General features: G+C 46.8%; 1 protein-coding gene across 2 annotated transcripts in view; it reads left to right on the forward strand.

The window, feature by feature from the left end:
- SF3B3 (splicing factor 3b subunit 3) overlaps positions 1 to 12,314 on the forward strand; it is a 27,477-nt gene that overhangs the window by 13,619 nt on the left and 1,544 nt on the right. For both annotated transcript variants that reach the window (XM_009643264.2, XM_035898716.1), the window contains 13 exons: positions 70 to 221; positions 630 to 785; positions 1,195 to 1,350; positions 2,024 to 2,167; positions 3,081 to 3,203; positions 4,554 to 4,708; positions 5,852 to 6,026; positions 6,636 to 6,841; positions 7,766 to 7,922; positions 9,311 to 9,436; positions 10,582 to 10,794; positions 11,734 to 11,832; positions 12,271 to 12,314. The exon at positions 12,271 to 12,314 is cut by the window's right edge and continues 118 nt beyond it. In XM_009643264.2, the coding sequence (XP_009641559.1) occupies positions 70 to 221; positions 630 to 785; positions 1,195 to 1,350; positions 2,024 to 2,167; positions 3,081 to 3,203; positions 4,554 to 4,708; positions 5,852 to 6,026; positions 6,636 to 6,841; positions 7,766 to 7,922; positions 9,311 to 9,436; positions 10,582 to 10,794; positions 11,734 to 11,832; positions 12,271 to 12,314 (1,906 nt within the window). The remainder of the gene's footprint in view (positions 1 to 69; positions 222 to 629; positions 786 to 1,194; positions 1,351 to 2,023; positions 2,168 to 3,080; positions 3,204 to 4,553; positions 4,709 to 5,851; positions 6,027 to 6,635; positions 6,842 to 7,765; positions 7,923 to 9,310; positions 9,437 to 10,581; positions 10,795 to 11,733; positions 11,833 to 12,270) is intronic.

Consider the following 12,314-nt stretch of genomic DNA (forward strand, 5'->3'; position numbering starts at 1 on the left):
AAGGCTTTTATTTTTTTATACGACACTTTTTTTTTTTTTTTTTTTTTTCCCCCTATCTCCCTTGACCAGATGAATTCGATGCCTATATCATTGTGTCCTTCGTAAATGCCACACTGGTGCTATCTATCGGAGAGACTGTAGAAGAAGTGACTGACTCTGGATTCCTGGGTACTACACCCACCTTGTCCTGCTCTCTTCTTGGTGATGATGCTTTGGTACAGGTAATGGAAAGCTGCTTCTGATGTGTCTGTTTATGTCTGCCACTCTCTGCTTGCTCCGTGGCTGTGGTTTCTACAGTAGTGCAACATGTATCATGTCTAAAGATGTGGACTGGCAGAGAGTGACACTTACTCAGACTTCCCCTTTTTATATCCTGCTTAAGTGAGGCTGGACCAGCTGAAGATGATCCTAATCTCCTTCAGTGGGTGCTCAACAGTTCCTTGCTGTAGCTCAAAGATGCAGTGCTTCCTTCCAGCTGGCTAGTGGCTTCGTGTTAGTTCAGCCCATTGCACAGCTACTGGATCACTGCTGCCAGGACCGGTGCTTGCCTTTGGCTTTTTCTGTGTCAAAATCACCAGAGAGTTGTGGGGATGGCAAATACAGAATTAACGTGACCTTTTTTCCTTCAGGTTTATCCAGATGGGATCCGGCACATCCGAGCAGATAAGAGGGTAAATGAATGGAAGACACCAGGGAAGAAAACCATTGTAAAATGTGCTGTGAACCAGAGACAAGTAGTGATAGCACTGACTGGAGGAGAACTGGTTTACTTTGAGATGGACCCGGTATGTGTGTTAATGTTGTGAATGAGTTTGGAACAGCAAGGCAGAGTCTGCGGCGTGTCAGAGATTGATCCTTGATCAGGCCTGCAGAAAAGGATTCTGTAGAGAAGCATCCTTCTAGAATGGATAGGTCAAAGCCCTGCATATCTGGACTGTCTGTCTGAGATGATTTAATAGCTAATTAAAAGTCTCTGAAGTTCATAACTGAGACTGGAAATTGTGTACATATCCTAGTGCTATTCTGCTTCTTCCAGTTGTGGCTGAAATAAGGCAGTAAATGGTTTAATAAAAAAAATACAAAAAAATCCCAAGCACTATCTTTGGAGGTGGGGGGGAAGGTGTGGAGAGATGTTTTGGTGCTGGTTTGTCCCATTGGCTAGTTAATAAGTTCTCTTGGGTTTTTCTTTCTCAGTCAGGACAGCTGAATGAGTACACAGAGAGAAAGGAGATGTCGGCCGATGTAGTTTGTATGAGCCTGGCCAATGTTCCCCCTGGGGAGCAGCGCTCCCGGTTCCTTGCTGTTGGGCTGGTGGACAACACTGTCAGAATTATTTCCCTTGATCCTTCGGTGAGTAGCTGTTATGTTTCTGCCTCTACCATTAGCTTGAAATGTTCAGAAGGGTACTCCAGGGGTGTGCTGAGTCCGTCCGAGCTGTCTTTCCGTATTCAGGAATGAAGAGCTGACATGGCTTCTCTCTGCTGGTTGGGAGGAAGCACGGCCCTTGTTCCGAACCCATAACAGATTCCCTTGTTTTATCTAGTCTCACCCATGCCTGGAGGTTCACACGATCAGATATGAAAGCATTTTCTTATTTTTTTTGGTGGTGTTTCCCCTCCCCGCCCCCCTCACTGTTCATACTTGTACTAAAAGCAGACTCATTCTGCAAGCAGGTCAGCAGCAAACCAGCATTACCATTCCTGCAACAGATGAGTGTTCAAACGATGGCTGAAGTAACATAAACTTCGCTCAGGTCTCTCCCTGCTAAGTAACTGCGAACTGTGCTAGAACAGTTTGGAAGGATCCAGTTTATCTTTTCCAAATCCCAGGGCTGCTACCACTCCTGCTTGCCAAAAGCCCCAGAGCCGGCGTCTATTGTGACTTTTTTTCTTTTTTCTGCACTGAATACTTCTTTATGGAGATTGAAAAGGACATCTTTAAGCTCTTTAGATGGAGCTTGAATCCCCTCTTGCCATGCCAAGCCTTGTTGACTGGTGTGGTACCTCTTTTCTGTCTCCCACAGGATTGCTTGCAGCCGCTGAGTATGCAGGCCCTTCCTGCGCAGCCCGAGTCGCTGTGCATTGTGGAGATGGGTGGCACAGAGAAGCAGGATGAGCTGGGGGAGAGGGGCTCCATTGGCTTTCTGTACCTGAACATTGGACTGCAGGTGAGAGGTCCTGGTTCTGACAGGCGTTCTTGGTGAGCCTTCGCTATATAGCCTTGTCATCATACAATGCAACTACGCAAGCCTGGACTGCCCCCTCTTCGTTACAGCATGCTTAACAACCGGGACTGGGGAATTCATTGTGTGACTTCGTAGAGGTGCAAATTTCTCTATACATTCCTAGACTTGAGACTAGTCAAAAGACAGTGTATTGTCCCAAACTTCATGTAGGACAAATTGTGCTTTTCCCCTTTTTTGGAAAGAGGGCACGGTCTAAAAAAAAAAACAAACCAACAACAAAAACACTTCTGGGTGAAATGTTGTTGGGCAGTTGTAGGGCAGAGTGCCAGAGAAGTAACTGCCCACAACCACAGGCTCTGCTCCAATAACCCTGCTGTTGCACAGCTTTTTGTCACATCCAGTACTGACTCTGTGATCTTTGACCAAAAAATGTTGTTTTGACAATTCAACATGTGGTAAAAATAATCAAGGCAGTCTAGGTTCTTTTGCATGCCTCGAGTTTGATGTCAGAAGGCAAGCTCTTTTTAAGCAGCATGGGTTTTTGGGTAAACACTTTGTACCAAGATGGATTAGGATCTGGAATTAGCCCTCAGGTTTTCTGTGGCTTATGTGATATACCAAACTTCTTGGTCTGTTTTTTGGCTTTGAGGGAGGGAGGGAAGGAGGGTTGTTTTGTTTGTTTTACAGTCATTCCTTTCTGCCCTACAGGAGCTGTGCTTTTTATTATTAAAAGCCAATTTAGATACAGAGTGGCTGTAGAAGGGAGTTGTACTGGAAGCTAGGAAAACAAACACCTAATTCTTTCCGAAATTGCCTCTTAGCTTTGAATAATGGCTGTAGCTAGTTACTTCTTATCTGTAAGCTTGATCTAACTTTCTGGTTTGCTGTTGTCAAGAATGGTGTGCTGCTGCGAACTGTCCTGGATCCTGTTACTGGCGATCTTTCTGATACCAGGACCAGATACCTTGGCTCACGGCCTGTGAAACTCTTCCGAGTCCGAATGCAAGGCCAAGAGGCGGTAAGTGAGGCGAGCTCTCGGAAGGGTGGCAGATCCAGTCCCCAGGTGCAGCATCCTGGCTTTCTGTGTTGGTGGGCAGGGTGGGGAAGCATCCTTGCAGCACAGTAGGGCCCTCTGGGTGAGGGTGGGAAGTAGGATGACTTCATTATGGAGCTGCCTGGCTTGCAGCTTGCTCTTTCACAAACAGCCTTGTTCTTGTTGGTATTCTCCTTACTTCCTAAGAAGTAATGCGTAGTGCTGCCCTGCCTTCTTTGAACTAAGCCTCATCTGACCCACAGGCTGTGTTTGCAGCGTGTCTTGAAAGCTCCAAGCAGATTCTTGGGCTTAGAAATGCTGAAACACTTCCTCTTGCTTGCCTCGGTACACAGAGATGGAAAGAGCCCCGTGTGGAAATCTTACCCCTCGACGGCTTGATGCAGTGGATGATCATCTCCTGTGCATGTTGAGCTCAGCTGCAGGCTGGACAGCTGCCGTGCATGGTTCAAGGGAAATATTTGCAGGATTTGGCATAGAGGGAAGAATGTGTTTCATCAGAAGTGCCATTTCCAGCCCTTCTGATGTGGCACTGGGGAGATCAGCCACCCCCTGCTTGACTCATTTTTGGATGACACTTTCAGAGTTGAGAAATATTGCTGGTCAGCGTAGGGGGCTGGATCTGGGAATCCAAGCTCTGCTTTAATGTTGTGGTACACTGGGTAAAATCTCTTCATCTTGCTCCTGCCAGTCTGCCAGCTGTAGCTTGGAGATGAGGTGCTTTGCAGCTCTAGCAGAGAATGCTTATAGGACAGCTGAGTGCTTGTCTACTCCGAGACCAGCCTCGTTTCCTCTCCCACAGGGGAGAAAAAAACCCATACTGCTTATGGCCTGATGGGCTTGGAGTCGCCTGTGAGTGTTTCGATGTAATTCTGGGTTTTGTCACTCAGGCAGAAAGTAAGGTCGCACTGAAATGGATTTAGCCAAATGTATAAAGCTGAAGAGTTTGGAAGTCCATCTGCTTCCTTTGTTTCCCTTAACTTGATTGAAAATAGGCTACTGATTATTTTAAGTAAATTTCACTTAGAGCCCTACAGCATTTGGATTGTGACAAAGCAGTAAATATTTATTTTAAATGACTTGTTCCCATTAGAACAGGCTATTGTTTAAAACTGGGAAAAAGAGATACAAAAGCATTTATTGATCTTGGCTTTTACAGGTAACAGTTTTTCTTGCACCTCAGTTTGAGTATTTGTTGTCTTAACAGTGCTTTAAAGTTTCTCTTTGTGCTGTACGCAATTTCCAGATAAGTGGAAAGTAAGGAGTGAGCTTGCCCCTGTCCCCAGACCCAGTAAATGTGTTGTATGTCTTTCCCAGGTGCTGGCCATGTCAAGCCGCTCCTGGCTCAGTTATTCCTATCAGTCACGCTTCCACCTGACTCCCCTGTCGTATGAGACACTGGAGTTTGCATCTGGTTTTGCGTCTGAGCAGTGCCCCGAGGGCATTGTAGCCATCTCCACAAACACATTGAGGTAAGAACTGATGGGAGAAAAAGAATACTTCTGGGCCAGGGTGCCAGGCAGAGGGGAGGAGGGGTGAATTCTCACTAGACATTCAAAAGGAAAGAGCTAAAGTCACTTACCTTAAGAATTAAGGGGGGTTTTGAGGTTATTTGATTATGGGCAATGATTTGACAGAAACATCTGGATGGATTTCAGAAAACAAATGGAGTACAAGAACAGTTAACACTGTCAAAAAGAAATGGGGGTGCACTTCTCTGATTTGTATTTTCCAGCTTTTTAAAGTAACAAATGTAACTCAAGTTATCCTTAAATTCTCTGATCCTTGGAGAAGAGGGAAGCTTTTCATAAACATGAACCTGTTGTTAGTAGGATCTTGTGGTTTGCGATCTGAACTGGCTACTTTTCAGAAATAAGCCACGTGATTTAAGAAATCAGAGGCGTGACAGGGGTGTATGTGTTGCCTTTTTAAAGTTTAGCTCAGATATTAAAAAGATAACTGAAAATAACAGGGGAACACAAATTCAGAAGCTCTGCTTTGTGCACTTAAACAGGCACTTTTTTCTTATCTGTTCTCATTGAAATATTACAGCATTCATTGCTTTTAAATGAGCCATTCTTTCTGGAGAGACTTGTGGTTTTTAGTCACCAAATGCCAGAAGAACTGGCATTTCAGCTGGCAAGTCACAGGAAAAAAGACTTGGTATTGCATTTTTCATATTCTTTCAACCAAAGTGCCTCTGAGGAGCATTTGATCATGTGTCAAAGTCTGCGTCACATTTAGATTCAGATGAACGTTCCTCAAATGTGCACTTTCCATGTGTTCTTTCTTCCTCTCGGGATAGCCTTGCTTCAGCACCACAGAAGCCTGTCTAAAAGGGACAGGGACTCGGAACGTATCCTGGGACAGCGAGAGCCCTGAAGTCAAGGACCCCACAGTGCAGAGCACGCCTGCCCTACAGCATAAGCCCCCACTTAGGGTGCTGGTTTTGCCCTATCTGGAGCTGTTTGCTAGTTGCTGTCTGGCCCGAGAAAGGTGCTGCTTGTCGCCAGCGCTAGCCCATTTCACAGCCGTAAAGCTCAACTCCAGTCATGTTCTCTTGGACAGTTGCTTTCAGACCTTGTTTAACACACATCACATCTTTATCCCCCCAGGATTTTGGCACTGGAGAAGCTGGGGGCAGTCTTCAACCAGGTTGCCTTCCCGTTGCAGTACACACCCCGAAAATTTGTCATTCACCCAGAGAGCAACAACCTGATCATCATCGAGACAGACCACAACGCTTACACTGAGGCCACCAAGGCACAGAGGAAGCAGCAAATGGCCGAGGTGATTGGGGTGTGGGACAGATACCATGCACCCATTCCCCAGAGGTGACTTCTGCAGCTGGAAATCTTCCCTGCTCACTAGTTCCCAATTGTTGCTGCCTGCAAGTTTTTGTGCCCTGTGTTAATGCAGGGGCTGAAAGGAGCTGTTATTTAAAAGGTCTGCCTCAAAATACAAATTTCAGCAGAACACCCTGCTTCCCAATGCTCCTTTCTTTGCATGTTATTATGGAAGGCTTTAAGAACCATGTATGGGAGGACAATCCTGCTTGTGCAAGACCATTCTCAGGGTTTTCTGTGACTGTTTGAGGATGTTTGGATTTCAGTGGGTTATTTTCTTCTCAGTGTTGCTGCTGATTTAGAGAAAGCTCCCCAGAGAACTGCCCCTCGGGCACTGCTGTGCTCTGAGCTGCAGATGCTCCCTTGGGAATAAGCTCAGGGCAGGTCGAAGCTTTAGGATTTGGTGGCTTTTATGTCTTCACAGGCAGTACCTTGCCCTGGAATACCTGGACTTAAGGGAGGGGCGGGGTCTGTATTTTACGCAGAGCATCAGCGTGTCTGGGGAGGATATCCACTGAGCCGTTCTTTGTTCCTGTCCCTTGATGTGCCATAGGAAATGGTGGAGGCTGCGGGTGAAGATGAGCGGGAGTTGGCTGCAGAGATGGCTGCAGCCTTTCTGAACGAGAACCTTCCCGAGTCCATCTTTGGTGCTCCCAAGGCAGGGAATGGACAGTGGGCCTCTGTTATCAGGGTGATGAACCCCATCCAGGGAAATACCTTAGATCTGGTCCAGCTAGAGCAGAATGAAGCTGCCTTCAGGTAAGAAACACTGCCAGATGCAGCGAGAATCTCTGCTTTTGATGAGTATTCTTGTGGGTTTTTTCCTTCTTTTGCTCACCTGTTGCTGAGTTGAAATCCAGATGCAGCATGTTACCAAGAGAGCGGCTTGAAATTCCAGAAGTGATTGCCACATGCTCAAAACTTTTGTCTTGCGTTTCCTTCCCTTCCCTTTCCAACCCTGCTCTGTCTGCGTGTGACATTAAGAGCTGGTGCTCCAGATGTGTTTGCTGGACCCCAATGCTTAAAGAACAACATGGGGATGTAAACGACAGATAAGAGTGGTGGGAACAAGAGAATGTGCTGCTATCTCTCACTTCCCTTTCTCATCCAGATAAACTGGGCATAGATTAAATGGAAAGGAAGCATTAGAGAGACTGGAGGGGAAGACCAACACTAACCCCAAAGAACAGCGAGTGCTTCAGCAGGTGAAGTGGAGTTATGTCACGCTAGTCCAAAAGGCTGACTCTGTCCTGTTTTGTCCAGGATTCCCAACCTGGCTGAGCTAGGCACTAGGCAGGAAATAACACTGGAAGATGAGGAAAGCTTTATATGTATATGTCCAAACAGGAACAGCCTTTGAAAAACAGCTTCTAATGGAGCTTTGCACATTGCTAGGCAGTGTCCAGCCTGTGAAAGCATAGAACTAATGCTTTGGGCATATGTGGCAGCTGGAGCACATCTTTTTATATGGGGAGTGTGGAAGAATGAAGGAATCTGCCTTAAACATTTCTTCAGGGAGGAAAAATGACCTCTGAAAAGGAAATGTCAGTGTTGGAAGGGTGGGGTCCCAAATCTCTGGCCTGGCTAGGTGCAAGCTGTGCTGTCAGGGAATCCAGTCCATATGGGCAGCATTGGTTTGTGTCGTGATCACGCTCATCTCCTGGCATGTCTTGTCATCCCCAGCGTGGCTGTTTGCCGGTTCTCCAATACTGGTGATGAGTGGTACGTGCTAGTGGGAGTTGCCAAGGACCTGATTCTGAACCCACGCTCGGTTGCTGGGGGATTTGTCTATACATACAAGCTGGTGAATAGTGGTGAGAAGCTGGAGTTTCTGCACAAGGTGAGAGGGATGAGAAGGCCTGTTGGGGTGACTGGGTCTTTTACAGGCAGTATTGGAATAGCTGTTATTTCACTAGCTATATTGCAGCACTCGGTGAATCCCGGGCAAGATCTCGTCATGCTGATGGAAGCAGCCTCAGAGAATATAAGCTGCCTCCTCCAAAATCACTTGGGACATCTTTTGCAGGGCCGAGGATTGAACGCAGATCTACTGAGAGTCCCAGTCCTTTGCCTTGGCTATAGTCTTACCTACCTAATTGGGTAAATGGGAAAGGAGTGGTGTTTTTGTGCCCCCGTTAAGGAGGGGGGAGAAATGGCTCTGTTTTCTTTTTGGAATGTGAGCTCAGAGAGCTGCTCTAAGCACTTGTTTACAAAGCAAATTCATACTTTGGTAACTTGAGCCCTGGTGCTAAGGCTCTCAGTCCTTGGCTGGCCATGTGGAGCTGGTGTGAGCTGTCATATTTCCTCTGATGCTGTTTCGGTTGGGTGTAGAAATGATTACTCGCTTAGTGACCAATTTGCCTGACAGGTCTCTGGGGCAAGGGTTTCAGCAGAACTCCATTAAAACAAAATTCCGTTCTTCAGAAGAAAATTACGTTGTTCTTCCCAAGTGCTTCCAGCGTGGCTGAGATTTGGGCAGATGAGCACGTGGAAAGGAACGTTGAAGCTTACTCACTTCCTGCGGTTCTGATGCTGTGAGTGGGTTCTGTCCTGGACCTTTTCTGGTGCCACTGAACACCCACTTGAAAGTTGACAGAGATGATGATGTGAAAATAACTTCTCTTAGCCCGTGCAGCCAAGCTGGGAATGCTGTAACTGGAAGCTCTCTACATGTTCCCATTCTTTGTTGTGGCTGATCCTTTTGGGTTGATATAGTGGTGGGAGATTTTTTTCAGCCCTGAGTTACTGGAATTGTGGGCACACTGTAATTGTTCAGCTGTAACGCTTCTTCAGTGGCAGCTTCAGAGCATCTGTGGCAGGTGGCTGAATTAGATTCATGCCTTTGTTTTAAAAACAATCTGGATGGATTTAGGCAAAGCATAGTCTTTCTGTTGGGGAGAAAGCCAAAACCAAGGCAACAAGATCTTTGCCTTCCTTTGGCTCAGCATGGGGTTTTCACAACATCCTACAGTTAAGGTGTGCTGCCAGCAGTGTGTTGTCTGTGTAGTACCCAGAGCTCTGTTAGCACCATGTGTGGTATGTGCTGCTGTCAGAAGGTCTACAGAGGACTGACCCCTGTAGAAAAAGATTGTGATTAGCCTTTTGTGTTGAAAGCCTTAGCACAGGCCAACGAGCTTCAACCGAACTGTTAGCTGAATCCATTCTGAAGCTTGGTGTAAGGTTAGCTCTGGTAACTGGGGTCTCACAGTCATTGTCTTCTCTCTCTAGACCCCTGTGGAGGAGGTTCCTGCGGCCATTGCTCCATTCCAAGGTAGAGTCTTAATTGGAGTTGGAAAGCTCTTGCGCGTTTATGACCTGGGCAAGAAGAAACTGCTTCGGAAGTGTGAGAATAAGGTACTGGCTTTTGTTCTTGACCAGGGCTGTTAACTTAGAGCAGTTGATGCTTTGCAGCAAGGAGCGAAGCAAGGGTTTAGCTGCTACTCCAGCCCAAGCGTGTCTGTGCACTTGGACTTCAGAGCTGTGTCTGCGCCTTGCTGGGTGCACGCATCTTGGAGCAGCATGCGCAGCTCTGGCAGGACGGGGCTGTTGTGCTGCCCCTCTGTGCCCCGAGCACGCATCTCTTGGCTGTCACCATTCAGATAGCAGTGTTGTGTGTACCTTTTTGTACCAGCTCAAGGCAGGCTGTTAATGGATGAATGCAGGATTTTTGCAAGCCCATACAGACCGTGCCTTTGGCCATCTGCTGCAAATGTGAGAGGTCTTACCCAGGTACAAAACAAGTGCTGGAAATGTTTCCTGACATTAAGTGACCAGCAGGCTGGGGAGAGAAGCTGGAGGATGCATATGAGCACCTCATCAGATGCCCAGAATCTTGAAAATTGGATTTCCTCCTTGAAGTAGATGATCCTTCTTGCTCAGCATCTCTGCTACTTCAGGAAAAGAAATTGCAGAGCGTGGTTTTCTGACTCTTAATTGCCTGCTGCTCCCTCTCATGCAAGCTGCAGAACCTGTGCCAGTTGCTCATTACTGCAGGAAGGCGCTCCAGCAAGCTCACAGGCAGACTGGGAACTTGTAGGAGAATAGTTTTTTGCATGTGGTGGTTTTTGTTTTGTTCAGGATTTTTGTTGATTTGGGGGAGGGAGGGTTGTTCCTAAAATATGACTCGCATGAAAAATTGAAGCTGTCCTTCTTGAGTCTTCCATGGTCACACTAACGAGGGGATGTTGAGGTCTGCTTACAGGGGTGTCCCTGCCATCTCTCTTCTTAGGCAGTGCTTGTTCTCTGGACATCGCTAGTATTCAGCAGGCTGAGAGTGATACATGGTGGGTGTTAGGTTGCAAGGCCTTGTACTGACAGTGTGTTTAGATTGAGGCTGTAGCCTGCTAGAAAGGAGCGGTAGTTTGGGAGGGAATGATGGGAAATGGGGAGCGAGCTGTAATTCGCAGGGAAAAATTGCATTTTGATTGGAGGATGGTAGAGTTAATGGGTTATGCTTCCCTGTTTGAAGCACTCAGGTTTTGTCCTTTCTCTCTCAAAAGCATATCGCCAACTACATTTGCGGGATCCAAACCATTGGGCACAGAGTAATTGTTTCAGACGTTCAGGAAAGTTTCATCTGGGTGCGCTACAAAAGGAACGAGAACCAGCTCATCATCTTTGCTGATGACACTTATCCCCGGTGGGTCACCACAGCAACTCTCCTGGATTACGACACCGTGGCTGGAGCAGACAAGTTTGGCAACATCTGCGTGGTGAGTGTGCCTCAGAGAAGTTGGGGCTTTTTGGACACCACATATTTTTCTTTAAAACATCCATGAATTGTTTTAAAAGAATGAGAATCTGTGCTTAGCTGGAGACAACGCCCTGTACCATTCACTTGTTTTTACGGGGTGACTAGCTGTCGTCATAACGGATGGCTGCAATTTATCAGTTTGTTAATGCAAGCAAACAAGTTAAAGCATCGGCAGGTCAAAAAACATATTTCTGAAGCATTCGATAACTTGTGTTGAAATTGTTGTGAATAAGCCTTGAAATGAAGCTTGTGACTACGAAAATGCCCATGAGAATTTGCGTCAGGGTTATCACTCTTACTTTTCCTGGCTGAACCTCATCGCTGGCATTTAGCTTTCTCTGTCACTTCCTCTCGAAAGCTGGATTTGTCGGTGCTGACACTTCCCCACTTGGCTGGATTTCAGCAGGGGAGGAGGAGAGAATGGGTGATCTTTCTTGCCAGAGCTTTGATCTCTTACTGAAGCGTGCTCGGGTGCTTTGAAGTGCAGAGTTCAGTGAGTGTCAGACACCGCACCCGCAGCATTTGGCCGATATAAGCAAATCTATCTTTTTCGCTTCTCGTGCCCCACGTCCATCTAAACAGTTTCCTTAGCAGGAACCACCTTCAAACCATTCTGACCGTAGCTCCCAGGGTGATCTGCAAGGACCAGGCCAGGCAGAGGCCAGTCATGAGGTCCTGCCCGTGTTTTTGAGTGGTTAGGCCATCGGTCTTGACAATACGGTTGTCATTTAACTCTAAAGGCCTTGTTGGAGGGGGAAAATGGGTGGGTTTGCTTTAAGAGTAAGGTGATTCTTCTAGAGTCCCCAAAAGCAGCCTTTCAAAGACCACAAGGATTCTCCAGAGACAATGCACTGCTGCTCTGCAGCTTGTTGACTCTTTTCTTCCTCTTCCAACGTAGGTGAGATTGCCTCCCAACACCAATGATGAGGTGGATGAGGATCCCACAGGCAACAAAGCTCTCTGGGACAGGGGGCTGCTTAATGGAGCATCGCAGAAGGTAATGCTTCATGGAAAGCACACGGGAACTGAATACGCTGCTTTTCCGTAAAGTCCTCTGCAGTGCTGTCCAGGAGATGTATTGGTAGTTCTGCTCCTACGTATCTACCATGCTGTGGGTGATCGGTTTTCACTGTCACTGGGAGCCAAATTCCATTTCTGAAAACGCTGCTGATGCCTATTTAGAGATGATTGAAGCAGCGCGCTCATTTTCTTCTGCTTTCCCTCATTACTTGCAGCCATTTTGTCCACCTCAAGAGGGTAATTCAGCGGCATGCTGAGTTTTGCCATCTGGTCACAGGTGAAAGGCACTTCCTCTTTAGAAAGGTGTTTCAGAACTAGCAGGTGGCCGGTTTTATTCTGCTTTCCCCTCTCAAGCCTTTTGATGCTTTTATATAAAGCTAAAATAAAAACCCATGCTTCCGTGGTTGACTTTCAGGCTGAAGTGATTATGAATTACCACGTGGGAGAGACGGTGCTTTC

This window comes from Egretta garzetta, unplaced genomic scaffold (genome assembly GCF_000687185.1).
Source record: "Egretta garzetta isolate BGI_Z169 unplaced genomic scaffold, ASM68718v1 scaffold27, whole genome shotgun sequence".
Taxonomy (NCBI): Eukaryota; Metazoa; Chordata; class Aves; order Pelecaniformes; family Ardeidae; genus Egretta; species Egretta garzetta.